The sequence below is a fragment of the Sorghum bicolor genome, chromosome 2 (genome assembly GCF_000003195.3).
Source record: "Sorghum bicolor cultivar BTx623 chromosome 2, Sorghum_bicolor_NCBIv3, whole genome shotgun sequence".
Lineage (NCBI taxonomy): Eukaryota > Viridiplantae > Streptophyta > Magnoliopsida > Poales > Poaceae > Sorghum > Sorghum bicolor.
This window is the reverse complement of record NC_012871.2, coordinates 66,498,931-66,520,418: the sequence shown is the minus strand read 5'-3', so window position 1 is coordinate 66,520,418 and position 21,488 is coordinate 66,498,931. Positions and strand designations below refer to the sequence as shown.

Sequence of the window (21,488 nt, the reverse complement as noted above, 5' to 3'; positions counted from 1 at the left end):
GAGGAAGCAAGAATTAACCTATTCTCTCTCTCTCTCCCCTGCGTCTCCTAAGCCCAGCCGGCTGAGAGGGGTATAACCTCCGCCCTGGAAGACTCTGCCGGAGACTACGAGCTTCGTAGTCGAGGGCCAGCTACCCTAGACCACACCGCCCTTGACAGTTGAACAGCATAGAAGTAATAAGTAAGCTCATAAAGAAGATGTACAAAAACAAGACAGATAACTATTGTAGAGATATTTCATATTTGACATATAGGCATGTGAACTAGTGTGTGTGTGTGTGTGTGTGTGTGTATGCCATATTGATATATGATGTGATGGGCCTCAACTATAGAAGAACATGTATTGGTTTAGATGCAACGTGATTCATGAGTTCAAGATTATTATACTGGCAATTCATACATGTTGAGTCCATGCACGGGGCGTTTGCTGAAATCTGTCAACAGGATGCAGGTGCAGAAACAAAAAAAATTGTCACATTTATCACTCAACAGTAATCCTAAATTTTTTTTAAAAAAAACGTTCACGCCCAAATTAAAGAACCTACAACTCTAATACAGGTCAGCAAGGAACGCCACACAAAGTCAAACAAGGCAAAAAACATGTTGAGTCAAAGCTATTAACTCAGTACTGCCAACTTGAGCCTGCATGTTCTGTGCACCAACATAAAAAAAAAAACACAAGGACAAAAATCAGGAATGGATACTGTACAAAGAATCACAAAAGTAAATTAAAGATCGAATTCAAGTTAGCAGCGCCAGTCAATGAAGCAGGAGTTGAACTGATTTTGCCAGATTCTCTTGCTGATCGATGGTTAATATCAATTTCAATTTCACATGTTTAAAAAATTGCAGGACAAAAAAGTTCAATTATAATGGGAAATTGCCGACAAGCAGCCAAACTATTGCCATCTGATGAATCTATGTTGGTAACTACATACTAAGGTATCCATTCACTTGGGAGGGGGGCCATATCCAATGTCCAGAAAGTTCTCGCAACAAGTTGAGTATAGGATACATTTATGTACACAACAAATTAGTCCAAAGTCACTCATTTTCTTTCCATGACAAACTTCTGCGGTTCTGCCATGCCATTTTGTTCTGCCCAAATCACCCACGAGTGTCCTATTTACCTCTCTGTGATACACCTACCGCTAAATGTCCCTGCGTTAGCATACTGGTTTGACACATACTAGTATCAATATTGGGCCAACAACTTAAATCATGTTTCCTTAGATGGAGATCGTTTTCTGACTCAGCAAACTCAGGGGAATGGAGTGGTAGTGAGTGTGGTGCCAGCAAAGCACCTTATCGGAGTTCTTGTAAGGTCATGCTCGGTGTGAAATTGATGACTGATGAAACTATAACCAAGCGCCAGAGGATAAGACTGTGGCAGAATATGACGCTGGAATACAGAAAGAAAGGATTGTGACAGAATATATCCGCTAAAATTCAGAAGGATAGGACTTTGACCGGGCAATGGCTGGAATATACTGAGGCAATGGAGCAAGCCAACAGATTCAATTCAACCAGTCATAATCGCATTAACCATAGAAGGCTTCAATTCTGACGAATGTGGAGAATAAAGCGCATGGTCTCGCCACTTGTCGATGGGGACAACATGACAAAGACAAACGATTCAATCAACTGGGGTCGAAGAGCAAGAGCTATAGCTACGAAACGTGCCTGTAACCATCATTGGGTTAAGGAGCAGAACCGAGCACGGGGACGGAAAAACTGAAGATAAGGCGACGAACGCGTACCTTGGACGGGCGCATCTAGGATGAACTTACCACGAAGGCGAGGGACCGGGACTATCGAGCGTCAGATTGACGAGGTCCGCCGTCGCCACGATGACCGGTGACCGCCGACTCGCCGAGTCCACGCAAGCCCATCCCTCGGTGCTCAAATGAAACGAGTTAACGAGGGGAGGGTACTACTGGGTTCAGCGGACGGACCGCGATGTCGCGGTGGCCGCTGGTGGTTCAAACCAAAAACCAGGTGATGGCTGCGGTTGGTCGGAGCGGCGGCCTAGTGGCTCGGCAAACTTGCGCCGCCGAACTCCCGTGGATTGGACAGGCGGGGCCCGGCAGCTGGGCGCTCGAGGAGTCGAGGGGGGAGCCTCAGGGGGAGATGTTTGACTTTGACTTTGATCCACAAACTTCATCATAGAGCAGCTCGACAAAAAACTGAAATTTATGGAGTACCTCTTTAGGTGCTCTCATAACTCCACCCTTTTTCCTCGAACTGAGTGCGTAGACCTGAAACCGTTTGGCTAAAAAACGTGGAGCGGAGCTGGAAAACGTGGAGCAGAGCAGTCCCAAACACCCCCTTACTTCCACCCAAAACCTAATTTTTTTCAAAATTCCCATCACATCAAATCTTTAGAGACATGTATAAAGTATTAAATATAGACAAAAATAAAAAGTAATTATACAATTTGATCGAAATTTATGAGACGAATCTTTTGAATCTAGGCCTTGTTTAGTTCCAAAAACTTTTGGGAAATCGACACTGTAGCACTTTCATCTGTATTTGACAAATATTGTCCAACCATGGACTAACTAGGCTTAAAAGATTCGTCTCGCCAATTCCGACTAAACTGTGCAATTAGTTTTTATTTTCGTCTACATTTAATACTCTATACATATGTCTAAAGATTCGATGTGATAGGGAATCTGAAAAATTTTGCAAAATTTTTTGGAGCTAAACAAGACCCTAGTTAGTCCATGGTTGGACAATAATTACCACCAACAAACAAAAGTGCTACAGTGTCACGAAATTTTTTACTTCGGTAACTAAACACGGCCTTTCTCTACTAGTAGTTCAAAAAAAAATAGTTGTCACATCATATACTCCCTTCATAACTATAAAGAAAGTCGTTTAGGACAACAACACGGTATCTAAAGTCTAACTTTGACTCTTATTTTTATAAAAAAAATATTTATCAAAAAGTGGTACATGTATACTTTTATGAAAGTATTTTTCAAGACAAATCTATTCATAAGTTTTTCACATTTCCAAATTCAACAACTTAAAAGTTATTTATGATTTATATTCCCAATGTTTAACCTAAACTTTGTCCAAAATGACTTTCTTTATAGGTATGGAGGGAGTATATCGATATATATTTTAAGTATTAAATGTAAAATAATTAAAAAATAATTACATAGCTCGTCTAAAGACAGCAAAACTAATTTATTAAGTCTAATCAATTTGTCATTAACATATGTTAGTTATCATAACAATTATGATTAATTATAGGTTAATTAGACTTAAAAGTTTCGTCTCGCAATTTACAACGAAACTATGTAATTAGTTTTTTTTATATTTAGAAAAAAGTTTAATCCATGAGCGGTGCAAAGCCGCACCGAGCTAGCTTGGTATATTAACGAACTACTAAACCGAGGTGAGCTTGGTCAGTATCCATCGCTAGGACGGATCATGTGGATCTCTAAGATGAAATGTTTCTAAACCCAAACACCCACAAGGGTCCTTCGTACAGCATGAGGAGCTTACTCTGTCACCAACAAATACTAACGAAAAGTTAGCTTGAATATGAAATTTTTAAAATAATGATGGAGATATTTGAAACTTGAGACGAGTGACGCGCGAAGCCGCCTCAAGGCGGCTCGTCGTCGACGCCGTACCGATCGACTCATCGGCAGTCCCCTTCCAGGTCTCGAGCGCTTCGAGTCTGTCCAAGGCGGTGGTCATCATGTCCTGGAATCCCACGAACTGCTACGCCATGAACCTGTTTTGCCTTAGATGGGGCGTGGGGTCGGGATTAGGAGCGCTCCTAACCGCCCCGTTTGCAGGTTAGGAGCACTCTGGTCCTCACATTTGGCCAATCCATGCCCTGAACGGCGATTGCTCTAACAACTAAGATCAGGTAATGAAATCCACCTGAGGACATTTTGACAGGACGCATCACGCATCAATGCAACAAGGGAACTCACAAGGACTAGCACCTTCTTCCCATTAAAACAACAACACTTCCTCCCATTCACGTATATGATTTAGTATAGGCAAAAAGAAACTCAAGCCCATAACTGAAACCCTGGATCGAAATCAGACGAGATGGCAATGAGAATAAATAAAAAAGAAATATATCTACCTCCACCGAGCAGAGAGGTGTCGAGGATGGAGCCTCCACCACTGCCGCCGTCGTCGCCGCTGCCGCCGCCAGATCTGTGACGGGCAGGGAGGTACTCGTGCGCAGGAATCCAAGATAAGGCCGTAGTGTGAGGGAAGTGGCGGAGGAGGAGGATGAGGAGGGCGGTGGCGGCAGCAGCGACGACGACGACTGGGCAGGGGGCGGCGGTGAGCAGCTGAAGCTACGAGGGAGTCGGAGGGTCAACCCGAGGATCACCGGGGGTCGACAGGGTCACGACCCTTTAGGCCCTCTTCTGCTCTGGGTCGACCCGATTCGATCCATTGGCTAATTCCAGGTGCGGGTCGGCTTTAGAAACGGGTCGAACCGAACCCGTTGCAGGTATAGGCAGCCATATCCAAGTGATATTTGGGAGGATTCTTCTTCTTCGGCGCTAGCGGATTTTGGGGGAAAAATTTATGATCAAATCAACCGAGCTCCAGATAACAAATGTTACGATCTCATATAACTGAATGGAATTGGAGAGAAACGTAGCAAGAATCTAGGGGAAGAACTGGATGGAACACGGCAGAATCCGTGGGTTTGGATTTCTTAGGGGGAAACCAGAGTTCTGTTCTTCGTTAAAGAGTTCGTTACATTACAACGGTGCCGCTTGCAACGGAGGCAGACAGCCGCACTCACCCACACACTACGGCCCGGTAACAATATAGCCCAAGGCCCATGGGCCATAACACGGAGGTCTTCTAACGCACAGAACAGCAGCCTGTCTGTCCCTGACCACCTCCATGCCATGCGCCCATGCCCCACGCCCCCAAACCCGAACAACTGACCCAACGCGGCAACGCCAACGAACGAACACAAGAAGGGCCGCTCCCCCGCCGCCCAAACCTGGCGCATCCCATGGGACCAGCCCGCCGTGCCCTCCGCACATTCGCCAGCCGGCGCACGGCCGCCTAACCTTCCCGCCCGGCCCTGCTCGCAGCCGACGTCGGCATTCGGCACGCCTGCGACCGACCGGCGATCGGTCCGGCGGCATGGCGCGATCCGTCGATTGCGCCTCCGACAGCTCGGTCAAGAACGTGGCGCTGGACACGCTGTTCCTCATCGTCCTCCAGGCGGCCGTCGTCATCGCGCTCGGCAAGTTCATACACCTCGGCCTCCGCCGCCACAACCTGCCCAGCGCTACCTCCCAGATCATCGTACGTAGTACGTGTCATGCACGCACGCATACAATGCCTTTCATCGGGGCGTTTGCGGACCCCGAATGCATGGATTCTGCTGTTAATAATTCGAGTTCGTTCGTTCGGTTTCCAGGCGGGGATCATCGTGGGGAGCCTGGGCCTGCACGACGTGATCGTGCACGTCGACGTGGAGAACGCGGAGGACACCTACGGCCGCTACGTGTCGGAGGCGCGCATCTTCTACATGTTCTACGTCGGCCTGGAGGCGGACGTCGGCGCGCTGTGGAACGACATGCGCCGGGCCACCGTCTTCACGTACGCGAGCGTCGCCACCTGCCTGCTCCTCGCGGCCTTCGTCTCCGGCGGCATGTACGGCAGCATGATGCACACCCCGGTGAGGTCGCCCGAGCTGCTGGCCGCGGTGCTCATGCTGTCCATCGCCGACACCGCCTCCGTCGACGTCTCGCGGATGGCCAGCGAGATGGGGCTCGCGGCCACGCCCAGCGGCCGCCTCGTCGTCGCCACGGCGATCGCGACCAACATCATCTGCATCGTCGGCGAGGGGGTGTTCTCCTGCATGAAGCTGGCCTCCAGCAGGACCCCGGACTACAGCGCCCCGCAGCGGCTGGGGCTGGGCATCCTCGCGCTCATCAAGGTGGGCGTCGCCGTGACGGTGCTCCGGGTCGTCGTGGTGGCGTTCTTCAACCGGCGCAACGCGGGGCGGCACCGCGTCGGCAACTGGGAGCTGGTGCTGCTGCTCTTCGCCGTGTCGTGCGTCGGCAACTTCCCGCAGCGCGTGGGGTTCGACGGGATGCCGGTGAGCCTCCTGCTAGGGCTTGCGTTCCCCAGGGAAGGCCCCGTGGCGAGGAGCATCATCGAAACGCTGGCGTACCCGCTCCACGCCCTCGCGCTGCCCTTCTACTTCGGCGCCATGGGGATGCGGCTTAACTTCAGCGCCATGTCGGGCGCCATCCTGGTGCCGGCGACCCTCCTGACGCTGCTCGGCTTGATCGGCAAGTGCGCCGGAACCATGGCCGCCGCCAGGTTCCTCCAGATGCCGACCGCCGACGCCCTGCGCTTGGGCGTCCTGCTCAACATCAAGGGCCACGTCAACATGATCGACATGAGCTTCGCCAGTTCCGAAGGGGTACGGTAATGCATTTCTCATTTCTCTGCTCTGGCGCGCCCCCGCCACAACAGTGCTGCGTGCACGTGTAAGACTGATGGATCTGAGCATGAGTACTGATGTTGCTGCTCACGTGTGCAGATCTGGGCGGAACAGGCGCTGATGGCGATGGTCGTCGGCAGCATGATCAGCACCATAATCGCGGGGCCAGTGTTCGCCGTGGTGTTCCGCAAGGAGAAAGAGGCGTACGAGTGCAGCCACCAGGCGCTGGAACACATGGGCACGGACCAGGAGCTGCGCATGCTCGCCTGCGTGCACGGCGCGCGCGGCACGCCGGGCATGCTCAGCCTGCTGGAGCTGCTGGCGAGCAAGCCCCACGCGCAGCCCACCATCCACGTCCTGCACTTCTTCGACGTCGCGCGCAAGCACGACGGCCCCAGGCACTACCACCAGACGGTCCAGGACAGCGAGCATAAGCACATGAGCCGCCGCAAGGACGCCACCACGCAGGTGAACTGGGCCGTCGACGTGTTCACCTGCGCCAACGGACTCGTCATCCGCCAGATTGACACCGGTGACCGCGGCAGCGCCGTGAACGCCAAGACCATCCGCCGCTGGACGGAGGACGTCCGCTCGGGCATCCTGCTGATTCCCTACCACAAGGAGCAGCACTACGACGGCACCATGGTCTGCCGGCGCGAGGACCGCCGCCAGCTCAACCTCAAGGTGCTAGAGCACGCGCCGTGCACCACGGCCATTCTCGCCGACCGCCCGTTCCGGAGAAGCGGCACCAGCTTCCAGCTGCCGATCAAGATACTGACAAGCAACCAGGGCGACGAGAAGGTGACGACCCACGTCGCCGCCGTCTTCCTCGGCGGCCCGGACGACCGCGAGGCCGTTGCCGTCGCCTGCCGCCTCGCCAAGAACGAGTCCGTCAGGCTCACAGTCGTCCGCTTCGTGCTCCGCGAAAGCACGGACGACCGCGTCGCGACGACGAGCGCCGACATCGACGGGGATGTGTCCGTGGTCGTCGACGACCCGGACGAGGAGTGCGTGTCGGAGTTCCAGCGCGAGTACGTGGCGAAGGAGCGCGCGGAGTACGCGGAGAAGGCGGTGACGGGGCCCATGGACGTGGTGGAGGCACTGCGCGGGATGGCCGGCGCGTATGCGCTGGTGGTGGCGGGGCGTGGCGGGCGGCAGCCGGCGGAGCTGGTGGTAGGGCTGGAAGGGTGGGCGGAGTGCGCGGAGGTAGGCCCGGTCGGGGAGATCCTGGCCTCGGACGAGTCGCTGGAGATGGGCTCCGTGCTTGTTGTGCAGCAGAAGACCGTGCCCCCGTTCCACCTGGACCTGCCGCCGCCTGCTCCGGCGAACTGACACTGCGAAATGCACAAACGATCTCACAAAGAAAAAAAAAACATAGCTGTGTATAAGTAGATAACTCGTAGAAGACTAGATGAAAAAAAATTGCATGTAAATGAACAGTGTAATCAACATTTGGGGGAAAGAAAAAGATATCGGCCGCTGACTCTGATAAGATTCTCCCTGTCCTGGGTTCGTCATGGATGTGGTATCCTATTCTGTCTTGTGTGCAACCTCAATTTGGCCCGTTCGAAAGCGCCGGTATCTGGGTCTCGCTGACGCCTGCCGGAATTAACTAGGGCAGATCCCTAGCTCGATTTCAGCAGCGCGGGCTGGCATGGCAGCCACGAGCCTTAGGAGTCTACGAGACTACGACTACTTAACAATGGCTCGCGTGGCGCCGATGGTCGCCACCCGCTCCGCCTTGGCTTCGCCTCCGAGCACTCTCCTGCACCATGGCGCACTCCGCCTTGGCGACGGGCCCCGTCTCCTGCGCCATTGACCCTGCCATGGTTCTCTCTCACAAGTTCCCCGAGGTCACACGGCTTTCGCTAACTCTCCGTCCTCGATCACCGGACTCTTCTGGCTTGACGAGAGCTGCTCTCTGTTCTGCAGGTCGCGTCCGCGTACGATGAGAGGTCGCCGCCGCCCACGATCTGCTCGATGGAACGTCCCAACGGCTGCTCGGAATGGCTGATGCATTTTTCACTTGGTTGGTGCAGGGATGTAGCACTGTACGCGCTGGGGGTGGGAGCTTGCAGTGCAGATGCAGCGGATGAGAAGGAGCTTCAGCTGGTGTACCACAGGGATGGGCAGTCTTCCATTAAGGTGTTCAAGAGTGGGGGCGTGTCCGCTTGATATTTTTTTTCCTTTTAACCATTGCATTGCATTCAGGTAAAGTTTTCTTTGCCCTTGAGGGCATATGCCCTCACTCTCCTATTGAGAAGTGTGCAAACACACATCTCAATGCGAAACTGCTTTGAGATGTGTGTTTGCACACTTCTCAAAGCGAATCCAATGGGTGGGAGAGTGAGGGCATATGTTGCATTCATCGTAGTGTTGAGAAGAGTGTTCAAATCCTAATTCAGGCAGGAGTAATTCCTGTGTTGTGCCCATCATCTGGTGCAAACTGAATTTGGGTTCCTAGTTGCTGGCTGTTTGTCAAAACTAGCTCAACATGGAACGTGAATACTTGTAGCTGGGTCAGGTCAACTTGGAGGCTATTAGGCCTCCTGGAATTTTATATGGTACACACCATAAAAAGCACTTCTTTTTCTCCAATCACAGATTAAGCCTCTGATCTAGTTACTTTACCTTCAATGTCAGTAATGCATAAGAATCTTCATGTCAGAGAAATCTCTGTAGGCATACAACACGATGGTTTTACGTACGGTTGCTTGTACATAAACTCCCTTTCCCCTACTTAATTGAAAGGCACATCTCCTACCAAAAAGATAGTTTTACGTACAGTTTACTGCACGCAAAATCAACAGTTGTTTAGTCATAAGTCTGAAGTAACAGCCTAACAGGTGTAAATTACTTTATGCTCATGCTACCATGGACCTATGTATCGCACTAGTGCACTGTTGTTTCTTACTGTGAACTAAATATTTTAATGAATTTCATTGGAGTCTATTTATATATGGACGTTTCTATATCTGCCAGCTATTTGTTGGAAGTAATTGTCCCTTGCATGTTGTGCAGGTTTTACCTACTTTTATTTCTGTACTTAATGCAAAAACTGGCGATGGGTTTTACATGGATGTCCCTGGGCTTCAGTAAGAATACTGTTCACATATTTACCGAGCTTAATCGTTGGGTTACTGTGGTTTCATTAAAGTTACACAGTATTTGACCTTTTTTTACCTCTACTCAGTCAATCCTTGCTAGGGTATTGTCAATATTCTTACACTTGAACAATTTGGCTTGTCTCCAGCTATGACCCAGCACTTTTACTGCATGGTCAGCAATACATGGAGATATATAGACCAATTCCTTCACGAGCTAATGTAAGTTGTACACCAAAATTGTTAGCCTTGAAAGAGTAACTCTTCATGATCTATGGGTTAACATGTGATGTGTCGTAATCTACAGAGCAGATGGTAAATTTCTTTTAAAAAAACAGGGTTTACATCCTCTTTATCATAAATTGACAGACAGAAGGCTCATATGCCTGCATTTAAATAAATCTATCATATTTCCCTTACTATTTAACAGATTTTACAATATTACTATTTTGTACCCCAAAATGTGATTGAACTTTTTCTTGTCCCCAGGTTGCTAACAAGATTAGAATAGCTGGTTTGCATGATCGAGGTATTCTTGCTGTGATATTTGATCACTCAGTTTTGATTATTTTGTTTCTTCTTTGTTCTTTCTATTTCCATGGTATAAACTATGTGGCCAAGGTTGAATATTTGACTATTGTTGGCTGTTAATAGCACTAATTCACCCATTTAATCTGAGCCCCTTAGTTAAACTAGTGATGCGATCATGCGATATATGATATGTGAGCAAGATCTCTATGGTCCCAGACCATGAAAAGTTTTTTCTCCTTCCAGTTTTGAAGATTTATTCTGTTATAGGCCTATTGCAGCTTGCTAGTTTGAAATTTGGGCTGTTTCAGTGTTATCCGTAGTAATGTTCCAAAAATGCAAAAATATGAAGAAAATATTTTACTAGGACCATAATTCCTTGTATCTGTAACTTGACTAAGAACTCAAAAGAATTTCCTTTTTAATGTTGAGTTCATGATTACACCTGTACTTCTTATGCTCAAATACTTTGTTGAGAAGTGACCAATATAAATGCATGTGTTGATTGGAACAAGTACATGGTTAATGTTGCTCTTTTGCAAAAAGTTACACTTCATCTAAAATGCCATGTCCCTCTTTTGCAGGGAAGGCCGCTATTCTTGAAGTTGAAACACTAACCTGCCTTGAAGGTTCTGGTGAAGCTTTGTGTATGAATAGGTCGGTACTTTCTTGGAACAATTGAGCTTATACAACTTTACTGGAATGAGCGAATAACCCATTGATGCAACACCTGGCGCAGGAGTACTATCTACTTGCGTGGTGCTGGTGGCTTCTCTAACTCTTCACAACCGTTCTCATATGGCACTTATCCTTCTAATGAGGTCAGAGATGTCACGTTTCCAGATTCCACACCTTTTGCTGTGTATGAAGATCGCACCCAGAAATCCCAGGCATGATACTTCATTCCATATGTAAATTTCTTTCTGGAGTTGTATTTTTTTTTTGAAAGGAATGGCAGGAGCTCTGCCTCTCAATTAAGGAAGTAAAGAGAAAGTTTTATGTACAGTTTAAGGAAAGAGCTGCTGAAAAGCATAGCACTCAGAGAAAAACAAACTCCAGAAAAAACTAGCCTACTCTCTGAACAGCCCTTTCTCTTTGCGTTATGTCTTCTTTAACTTTTGAAGCAACCTGCAGCGCCGACTCATATGCATTGTTGAAAATTCTACGATTTCTCTCCTTCCAAAGATTCCAGCAAGTGTAAATGACCAAGCCGTTGAAGCGCCTTCTTTCTTCTCTTGTGATTTTTGGTACGGTCTCCTCCCACCATGAACTCAGGCTAGAAGGGTCTTGGTGGAAGCAAACATGCAGGAGAGCTGCTTAACTTTATATTTCCATTATTTGTACAGCTCTTCTTTGTAGTTTTATTTGTTTTGTTGAATTTTTTTGTCCTACATGGAAGGCATCTCAAACTGCGAATTCTCTTTTTGTTCCTCAACAAAATATCTTTCAAGGTTGTTACTACATTTAGCAGTGCCATTTCTCTTGTCAAATTTGACACACAGCTGCAGATTAGAAAATATTGATCAAAATGTTACAAAGTTGTCCTATTTCAAATCTCTGAGGTTTCTCTCTGTTGATTCAGGCACTACTCTGCGCCTTGTCTGCCTATTTTCATCCCTTGCATTCAGATCCTATCTTTGCTCAGTCTGCTGGGTATGTTGCTTTAGCTACTAGTTACTCAGTACAACTCATCTTCAGTTCCAGTTTGGAAATAAAAGCATTATTTTTTTTGAACGTAAAGTAAAAGCATTATTACTAGAGTTTTTTGCGTTTCTAGAGAGTTATTACTAGAGTTTTACTATTTTGCATAAAATCAACTTGTTATAAATCTCTATCCACTGCCTTGGATCAAGGGTATAGTTTGCACTGTAATCCCTAGTGTTCTTGACTTCCTTATATATATGTTTATCTGACTTAGGCCACGTTCGGTTGAAGGGGAATGTGCTCTCTGGAAATATTCCAGCAGGATTCGTTATACAATTTGAATACGCTTCAATGAATAGGAATTATTCCTGGCCTGGATTTAGCTGAAACGAACGAGCCCTTAATGGGCCAGCGCCAGCTAACCAACTAATCCTGGCGTTGGCTATTGCTAAAGTAGCTGCAGCTGCTGTTCACGTGCTGTGAATCCTCAGATCCTCCTTTGGCCGAAGCACACGATAAATCAATGCATTTTTTTGATGCTGAAGTAATGTCAATTTCATGTTGTTAAGTTGGTAGTCGGTAGGACTATACAAGATAGGTTAGAGTTTTTGCTCCATTTCTGGATGATCTCTAGGTTTACGACTGTCTGAGGTCTAAAGTCAAATGTATTTGTACATCTATCTGATCCATCTTTCATGCACAATTGCATTCTCAAACAGATTAACCTGAACTTAAAACTTGAAGGTTTACACGCCCAATAATGCCTGGACTGTCAACGCTTGGATTCGCCGTTCGAGCTGTCATGAGGTCATTCTGCAACATGGAACCAACAGCCGTGAAAGGTATCTCCTGCCGGTTCCTGCACCATGTCTACCCAGGGGAAACTCTGGTTACTGAGATGTGGCTTGAAGGACAGAGGTAATGGCATGTTTTTTCGCAGCATTTTGATTCGATAGAGCTCGATGAATATATTCCACGTTTTTTTTGAGGGAATATTCCACGTTTTTGTTTTCAAGTCGAAGGGTGTACTACAGAACTAAGGTGAAAGAGCGCGGTCCAGCAGTGCTCTCAGGATACGTGTTACTCCAAAACGTCCCTTCATCACTGTAAGCCTGTAAGGTGAACGAACTGTATCCTGTGCTCTCAGTCACAGCAGTGTCATCTCAGGAAAGGAACCGCATCAAAGTCGTCTCAAGAGTTGACAAACAAGGGACAAGGCAATTTCTTTCAGCTGGTGGTTTTTACCATGAGTTATTGTCGAGTGGTTTAGGAACCCAAATCTTTGGGGAATGGGTTGCAGATTTCCGATTGTGAATTTGTAATAAAATCCTGTGTAGGCATCCATGCATTCCTCGTGCAGTATCCTTGCCATGTTGTCATGATATTCTTTGTTATTGCTTGTCTTATGAGTATAGTTGTCTCCGATGTTTGAACACACACCATTTTATGAAATTACTATTATGTATGCTTGTGTTGAGCCTGCTTTAAGAACAGAAGATGAGGTTGTCTTGATCCACACAGGCTCTATATTTTTCACACGTAACAGCACGGTGCATATTTTGATAGCAAAATTTTGAAAGATTGGTCATTAAATTACACATTATTCTCACGTCAATTACGTTAGTATCTCGTACAAGCAGCCGGAAGATTATTAATGCAATCGGAAGATTATCAAATTTATCAGTCTTTTACTTCAAAAGTCAATTCCATTGACTGAATCAGCCGGAAGATTATTAATGCAGTCAGAACTGAAGTGGCGTCAAAGCGAAGCAATGTGCCAACGGCAGATCGGGGATCCCAGTTAGGTCGTTGTGCCCTACCTGTCAGTGACAAACCGGTTATCCAAATCCAACTCGGCGGCTGCCGCCTGCCGCAGCCGCAGCAGCACCACCGTCGACGACTCTGACCTCTCCCTTTCAGATTCCCCTTCCACGTCACCTCCTCACGGCATCAACTCCCCTCTTCTTCGTCTCCTACAAGTAGCCAGACACCACTCCCACTTCGCCGGCGATCGCTGAGAGCGACGAGGCGCAGCATACGGCATACGGGCACGGCGAGCCATGGCGACCAGCTCCAAACCCGCCGCGCCCGTGGACCCCAAGTTCGTGCTGGCCCACAAGTTCCCCGAGGTAGAAGTCCCGCCACTCTTCCTCGCAACCTCCCCTCCCCGCCTCCGCGCTCACGTCCTCCTATCCCCTCCTGTGCTGCGCAGGTGTCCTTCGACTACGACGAGAGGTGTGGCCCCGCTCCATCCACGACCTGCCCGAGCCCGACTGCGTGCCTCCCGATTTGATAAGACCAGCTTCTGTAATTGATTCGCAGGGATGTAGCGCTGTACGCGCTCGGGGTTGGCGCCTGCGGCGATGACGCCGTCGACGAGAAGGAGCTCCACTTCGTGTACCACAGGGACGGGCAGCCAAACATCAAGGTCAAACTTCCCCTCGGTTTCCCTCCCGTTTTGGTAATAATTGGTAGGCTGGTAGCTGTTGTTGTGACTCCAGTTTTTGGCCGTTCTGTTGTTGGTTTGGTGTTTTATGCATACCGTATATGGTTTGGTGTTCTATGCAAACCGTATATTGCCTCGTTGAATCTGTACTTCGGCATTGAGATTTTACTGTAATTTGATGTTGAGTTACATTCTAAAGTCATATTAAACTAGATCCTGCCGACACATAGAGGTATTTTACAATTTGTAGATAGGTTCCTTGTTGCCAATTATCAAAACCTTGTCTTACTTGCTGCTTGAGGTTGGAAAATTTTGGCCCTTAGCTTGACTGTATCCATCCCAGATTTATTTCTGCAAGTTAAGTGGCTTAAGGTGCCCTGAATAAATTGGATGAAAATGGAGACAAACAAGACAACAGACAAGGAACTGTGTGTCCATCTATCTATTATCTTTGTATTTGTCCAACAAAAGAAGCCTCCATGTTAATTTTAAAGTCCTAGAAATTACCATGTTGATCTGAGAAAATAAAACCAAAATAACCCTATACATGTTGATAAATTACCCACACTGACATTAAGCATGTTACTTTTTGTAAGAAGAAAAAGATATGCACCTTTAATTTTGTGGGTCCAAACAATGGAGGCTGAGATTAATTTGATACATTGCAAATTTAGAAGATTGCATGAGTGTGAGCTGCGAGCAGAATAAATATTTTGAAAAGAAATAAAAAAATAGAGTCCCAATAATGGAGGAAACAATGTTCAATATGTACAGAAATGCAAAATTATCTCTGAAGTCCTCCTAATAGTAATAAACGGTCCCAATACATGATATACCAATGCCAAAAGCTGGAATGTTGGATCATTCATCTCCCTCAAGGAATTGAGGTAAAGCCATACACAGCCTCTGGTGCTGCGTCAAGATCAATGCTGATGTGTTCCTTTAGCTCAAGTTGGGCATTAAATGCCACTACATACCACAGCCATGGACAGTTGGACATCGCCTGAGCTTAATATATGAGTTTGTGTTGGATATCATGTGAAATTTAATCCAGTAATTATATAATTTGCATTGAGCGCCCACCAAGTCCAAGAGAATCTTTTGACAGAAAGTTAACTCGCACAAAATTAAAGACTACAAAAGGTATTGGCAATGGAAAAAGGTACTAGGTGATGAAGGGATTTTGAGCTATATGAAATGACTTCGGTGCTTATTTTGTTTTTACTTTGTCTTGATCCTGTGTTAGCAAGTCTTGTATTAACTTCTTTCGTAGAAAATATATGACATGGTGCATAGATGGGCTGCATTGATGCCATACTTTTTTTTCCTGATGATGTTTTTTTTTTAAAACTGATAGGCCATTGATACTTGCTGACATATTTGCATATGGTTGGAAGTGTTCTGAAATAAATTTTTTTTTTGGCATAGGCATATTAGATAATCCCTCCATCTACAAATTCAATTTAAGGATATATTAAGGAAGAAGGGAAATGACTGTGATGTCTTCAATGAATCATCAAGATTACAAAGATGCAATTAACACCTGCCTTTTCTACTCATACCATAAATTGCAGGTGCTAAACACTGGTTACATTGACACAAAATACATTATTGCCAACAAAATAAAACTGCTGCCGAATTAGTGATGTGGGAGGGGGAGGGGGCGGATTATGTAAAAAATGCTTACATTTATGAACAAAACTTGAATGCTAAAAAATACCAAAAGTACAAGATGTTTCTTCTGGGTAGAATATATACCATGCAAAAGTAGGAACATTGCATATTCTTTTCTATAATTGTTCGAATTGTAAAAAAAAAAACAGGATTGCATATGCAAACGATATTGACATCAACAAGTAAAAAATAGCTCTACAAATTATTGACTATGTATATTTAATTAACAGAGTTTCAAGTTTGTAAGGGTTGATGCTTCCTTTGTGCTAATCAATATTTGAACTAATATTGTTTACATATTAAAAATATACAGTTGTCATTATAACTTCACAATTGCATGGGCCAGTTTGCTAGTTGTTTATGATTTTTTAGACAACAAAATATGTTCTCTTACTGCATGAGAAAACACCAAATATTTTGTTTGTGATTAAGGCATCAATAAATGTTCACAATGAACCTTTAGAGCTTATAGTGACAAAAGAACACTGACTTCGTGCAAGGCGTGATTGAAATCAATGAAGTTCCATTTGTGTATGAATGAGAACCAGTAGATGTTTTTTAGGTTGCACAATAGTCCTCTGTTTTGGTTCTGGGACCTGTATTCCATAGAAAACAAATTGTTTGGATAGCTTTCAGTGAATTCAAATGACCTGGCAATGTGTTAAAGCATCAACAGTCAAGAACTACGTTGAGCCCTGCAGGGAGTTTATGTGACTCTCATATGGGGATATGTATACTCAAAGAAGTGAAAGATGGATTTTCATGTCCTTTTATCTCTTTTATTCATGTGTCTTAGTCGTCTATAAATTCTGAACGAGACATTTGAAAGGTACAAGACTAATACATTAATATTTTTGTATTTTTTTTCATTAAAATGCAGGTCCTTCCTACTTTTGTTTCTTTATTTCCCAACAAGAACAGCAATGGGCTTGGATTTGTTGATGTGCCTGGCCTTAAGTAAGGGTTACATAAAGTAATAGCTTTTGAGATTCACCCTCTCTATTATGTTTCTGCTGCAATTCTTCTTGGCCCTTGTTTTTCATTTCCATAGGTGTGCAGTGTTCAGGTTTTGTCAGGTCAAATTGGCCAACACTTTTGAGTGTACATTTATTGTTACGATAATTTACTTTGTTCTCTGTTCTCCAGCTTTGATGCAAGCCTTCTACTGCATGGTCAACAATACATAGAGATCTATAGACCAATCCCTTCATATGCCAGTGTAAGTAGCTTTACAGTTCTCCAAAGTTTGTGTTAATATCTTTGTGCTGGGAGATTATCTAATTTTGGTGATTAAAAGCATTATTTATGAGAGTTTCAGATTTCTTGTCCAGAAATGGCTAGATTGGTTCCTTTGGATGTGGATTAACCAACTGGAGTTTCATCTCGTCTAAACTGGATTGTTTTCAATTTATTTTTGCATGCTCATTAGTTATGACTATGGGTAGGTCAATTCAACAGCTAATGTTGATGCCGTCCTGTAAATAGAATGATTACAGTGCTCAATTTTCTTGTTCTATTCAGCATTTAGGACAAAACATTCTTGAGCGGCCCGTTTCAACTTACTGAAGCAATTGTCTCTTGTATTCATTGTTCAGGTTGTAAACAGGGTTAAAGTAGCTGGTTTGCACGACAAAGGTACTTGCTCCCCACCCAACCTGAATTGATAAATTTGTTACTGACCGAATGGTATGAATACCTTTTTGCCATTCACGCTTCTTGCTTCTTTTCATCCTTTTTATGGTAGCTCTGACTCATGTTATTTCTTGGTATCAAATATTTAACATTTGGTTGAACTAGGGGGGAAGTTCAGCATTTTGTTATAGACTAACAGTTGTCCATCTTGAGATAATAAGAACCACAGATTTATTTTTGCACAGCAATGAATGACAGACATCATAAAGCTACAAACCATTTCCATAAAACCATATAACGAAGAACAGTATACCTTAACCCTTCATGTGAAGTGCCTCAAATAAAACCTGTCTATTATCATGTGATTGTTTTGTGCTTCTTGCAGTAGAATTTTGAAGTTGCAGTTTTGTTTTTAGAGGAATGAAGGGTTCTAGTGAAAAAGATCTTTATTTGTCAACTACATTTTTTTTTGACACGAGGAATCTTCCCATTCCCATTGCACCCAACAGAAATACAGCATTCGAGATATTACAGAAAGTAGTTTAAGACGTTTAAGATGGCTACCATAATCTGCCACATAACTCGCCTGTATCAGACGACTAACAACGCAAGACCTAGATACCAGGCATTCAGATTGTCAACTACACCCTGTGTAACTATTAAGTTGGTCCTTTCAATTTGACCCCTCTGCTTAAAAGTGTCCACCACCCACTCCTGCAGTAATTTTTGGTCAAACTGCTGAAGACTTAGCAACTTGAGTTTTAATTATCATAAATGGCATCCTTTAGACGATTTCACCACTGATCTGGCATCCTTTGTGCCATTTTACCATAACTGCCAAAATACTCCACGGGATTATATTCAATTTCATTGAATTGATTTTACCGAGGCACTATTTTAATGTGCAGGGAAAGCAACTGTTCTTGAGCTCGAAACTACCACAAGCCTCAAAGAGTCTGGAGAAATTTTATGCATGAACAGGTCAGTATGATGCCCATTTTATTTCAGGCTCCCAATAGAGCACCATAACCTACAAAAAACAATTATCTTAGTTTGTAATGCAGGAGTACTATCTACTTGCGTGGTGCTGGAGGGTTTTCAGACTCTTCGCGACCATACTCATATGCTACTTATCCTGCTAATCAAGTTTCTCGCATTTCTATTCCCAATTCGGCACCTTCTGCAGTATATGATGACCAAGCAAAGCAATCCCAGGCATGTTACTTTATTTGCTTGTGCAGTACTGCAATAACTCGTCTTTGATGCTAATAATGCGCAACTCATATCTCACACTGTGATAACTTTTTGTATAGCCTGTTTTGATGTACTGGCATCATTCACAGTACAATTCAGTGTCTGTGCTTTCAAGTGTTTTAAGTTCTGTGTTATTTGGCCAAGATCCCAAGTGAACAAGTTTTAAATTTTTTTGCAAATGAAATCAGTTTCTCAGTTTGTTAACATGAGTGTTGTTATGCAAAGCCTAATTCTTTCCCCTTTTTTTAATTAGGCATTATTATACAGGCTATCTGGGGATTACAATCCTTTGCATTCAGACCCTGATATTGCACAGCTTGCTGGGTATGCCTCTTCAGATTGCTATCTATCTTGTATTTATAGTCATATTTGACATCGAGGAAGTATTTGGGGGTAGATGTTGGACTGAGAAGCTCTCAGTTTCAGGTTTCAGCCTATGCTCTCTTAGCACTTGTCCAAGTTAAGCACTTATATTATATAATCTCAGGAACCAGGTAACTAATCACCTAGAAGTATTATAGGGAGTATTAACTACAGGGCTCCAGCTCTCACTTGCTGTATTAACTTACATGCTTACCTCTGAAAAAAAGTGTTCCTTGATGCCTTAACCTTGCTAACCATTCTCTACATTAGTCCATGGTTAGCACTTATCAGGCACACTGACATTGGTTTGGATGTTTTAGACGAAAATGAAGGATTCCTTGATGCCTTAACCTTTAGTTACGAGTCATTTAAAAAAAATGAAGGATTCGTTTATGCTAGAATGCTAGCATGAAAATTAGGTTAGTTCTTTCCCTTTATTCTGATAGAACTAGAATCCCAGTGAAATGTCTCAGCTCCATATATTCAAATGATGACTCGATCTTCCGAGTGAAATCTTTCTGTTCTGTTTAGAGCAAGGTCAATAATAGAGCCAAGTGCTTGGCTATAAGCCAAGTAATTAGAGCTAAGTTATACAATAAGTTGTCTCCTACTTGTCTATAAAACACATTCTCTTTCTTCTCTCTTCTCACAACACTTGCTTTTTGGGCCCACTACTACCTATGCATCCGTACCTGGCTTGGCTCTTAGCTAAGAGCCAAGCTATCATCTCTCTCCTCTCTTCTCTCCTCCACATCAGCACTAGCTTGGCTATAAGCCCATTATTGTGCTCTTATACATGATCTGACAAAAGTACTGCAAGATCCCCCCTTTACCTGGACTCAGCTTTCCATGCATGAAGCTTTGGTTCATTACTGAAGATTTTGTCTGATAGGGAGCTTTTGCAGGTTCACTCGTCCAATCCTGCACGGTCTCTGCACCCTAGGATTCGCTGCTCGGGCTGTCATAAAATCTTTCTGCAACGGTGAACCGACGGCAGTGAAGAGCATCTTCGGCCGGTTCCTTCTGCACGTCTACCCCGGGGAAACGTTATCCACTGAAATGTGGCTTGACGGCCAGAAGTAATAAAACTGCTATCCTAGCCACAAACTGAACTCTGCACCTGCTGCTCATATTCCTTGCTCACGAAAATGATTCGGCATTTGCAGGGTGCACTACCAAACGAAGGTCAAGGAGCGGAACCGTGCCGTGCTCTCTGGATATGTGTTGCTCCAACACATCCCGTCATCATTGTAAGTAAAAAGAAATTGTTTCTTATTTGGTGCCCGCTGAAAAAAGCAATTGGCTGCGATGGATTGAGAGTTGCTTCACGACGTGGGCTGCCACTGTAATGATAGCCAGAAGTCATGTACAGGTCTGCACATAACACATTCGTACTGTACTTGATAAAAAGTACGCACCACTTAAATACGCAGATCTGAACGCATTGATGTTGTTTTGTTCGTTTTGGCGAGGTAATTGATTTGTTGTTAACTCCGGGGTAAGAAAAGGCTTTTGAACCAAGAGACTCTGAAGTCTGTTTGGTGCCGTCGTTGATCAAGGGGGTGTTTAGGCTTTGTTTAGTTCCCAAAAATATTTGTTTCAGGGTACCGTAGCATTTTCGTTTTTATTTGACAAACATTGTCCAATCGTAAACTAACTAAGCTCAAAAGATTATCTCGCGATTTATAGTCAAACTGTGCAATTAGTTTTTGTTTTTATTTATATTTAATATTCCATACATGTGCCGTAAGTTTCGATGTGACGGGAATCTTAAAAAATTTTGGGTAATTTTTGGAAACTAAACAAGGTCTTAGATCCAATGACTAAAGTTTAGTTGCTTGGACGTTCGGATTCTAATTAAGAGGACTATATATAAATTAATTATAAAACTAATTGCATAGACGAAGGCTAATTTGCGAGATAAATTTATTAAGCCTTATTAATTTATCATTAGTATATGTTAAGCATTATATTGTCAAAATCATAGACTAATTAAGTTTAATAGATTCGTCTTGCAAATTAGTTTCCATCTGCACAGTTAGTTTTATAACTAGTCTATGTTCTGATTAGTATCCAAATATCTGATGTGACTGTGTGATAGAAACTGCCCGTGATCAATCCAGTGTCAGATTGGGCACTGTCATTCATAAAAGTGATTACGTGCACCTGCCAGTCTGCTGCCTCTGCTTTGCCCGCGGTGGTTGCTGGGACTCGAGGGAATACGTGATCATGTCTCTGAAAAGGAAGAGAATCTGGAGAAAGAATCTGAGTGACGACAGAGATTTTTGTACCAAAAGATAAAGCTTCGCTTACGCTTTCACCACCAGGTATGATATAGGGGACCTGCGTAGCGGCAGCGACGAGACTGACCACTTTTCCCCGAC

The 21,488-nt window shown here is 44.8% G+C and overlaps 3 protein-coding genes across 3 annotated transcripts; all 3 read left to right on the top strand.

Moving 5' to 3' along the window:
- On the top strand, positions 4,925 to 7,832 carry LOC8054998 (cation/H(+) antiporter 15). Its single transcript, XM_002462728.2, has 3 exons — positions 4,925 to 5,309; positions 5,425 to 6,438; positions 6,559 to 7,832. Exons 1-3 carry the CDS (start codon positions 5,145 to 5,147, stop codon positions 7,789 to 7,791), a joined length of 2,412 nt encoding a protein of 803 aa, XP_002462773.2. The 5' UTR covers positions 4,925 to 5,144; the 3' UTR covers positions 7,792 to 7,832.
- On the top strand, positions 8,046 to 13,200 carry LOC8054997 (enoyl-CoA hydratase 2, peroxisomal). Its single transcript, XM_021452715.1, has 10 exons — positions 8,046 to 8,312; positions 8,392 to 8,414; positions 8,499 to 8,604; positions 9,481 to 9,554; positions 9,713 to 9,785; positions 10,053 to 10,092; positions 10,676 to 10,748; positions 10,831 to 11,744; positions 12,480 to 12,653; positions 12,752 to 13,200. Exons 1-8 carry the CDS (start codon positions 8,232 to 8,234, stop codon positions 10,985 to 10,987), a joined length of 627 nt encoding a protein of 208 aa, XP_021308390.1. The 5' UTR covers positions 8,046 to 8,231; the 3' UTR covers positions 10,988 to 11,744; positions 12,480 to 12,653; positions 12,752 to 13,200.
- Positions 13,569 to 20,580, top strand: LOC8054996 (enoyl-CoA hydratase 2, peroxisomal). Its single transcript, XM_002462726.2, has 11 exons — positions 13,569 to 13,864; positions 13,948 to 13,970; positions 14,058 to 14,163; positions 16,736 to 16,812; positions 17,002 to 17,074; positions 17,451 to 17,490; positions 18,396 to 18,468; positions 18,552 to 18,702; positions 18,995 to 19,065; positions 20,010 to 20,183; positions 20,271 to 20,580. Exons 1-11 carry the CDS (start codon positions 13,796 to 13,798, stop codon positions 20,356 to 20,358), a joined length of 945 nt encoding a protein of 314 aa, XP_002462771.1. The 5' UTR covers positions 13,569 to 13,795; the 3' UTR covers positions 20,359 to 20,580.

Excerpts from the sequence above, each read along its gene's own strand:
- LOC8054998 (XM_002462728.2), top strand. The coding sequence starts at position 5,145 with ATGGCGCGATCCGTCGATTGCGCCTCCGACAGCTCGGTCAAGAACGTG. Across the intron at positions 5,310-5,424 it reads GCGCTACCTCCCAGATCATC|GCGGGGATCATCGTGGGGAG; the intron begins GTACGTAGTACG and ends TTCGGTTTCCAG. Across the intron at positions 6,439-6,558 it reads GCTTCGCCAGTTCCGAAGGG|ATCTGGGCGGAACAGGCGCT; the intron begins GTACGGTAATGC and ends TCACGTGTGCAG.
- LOC8054997 (XM_021452715.1), top strand. The coding sequence starts at position 8,232 with ATGGCGCACTCCGCCTTGGCGACGGGCCCCGTCTCCTGCGCCATTGAC. Across the intron at positions 9,786-10,052 it reads CAATTCCTTCACGAGCTAAT|GTTGCTAACAAGATTAGAAT; the intron begins GTAAGTTGTACA and ends TCTTGTCCCCAG. Across the intron at positions 10,749-10,830 it reads GAAGCTTTGTGTATGAATAG|GAGTACTATCTACTTGCGTG; the intron begins GTCGGTACTTTC and ends CACCTGGCGCAG.
- LOC8054996 (XM_002462726.2), top strand. The coding sequence starts at position 13,796 with ATGGCGACCAGCTCCAAACCCGCCGCGCCCGTGGACCCCAAGTTCGTG. Across the intron at positions 17,075-17,450 it reads CAATCCCTTCATATGCCAGT|GTTGTAAACAGGGTTAAAGT; the intron begins GTAAGTAGCTTT and ends TTCATTGTTCAG. Across the intron at positions 18,703-18,994 it reads ACCAAGCAAAGCAATCCCAG|GCATTATTATACAGGCTATC; the intron begins GCATGTTACTTT and ends TTTTTTAATTAG.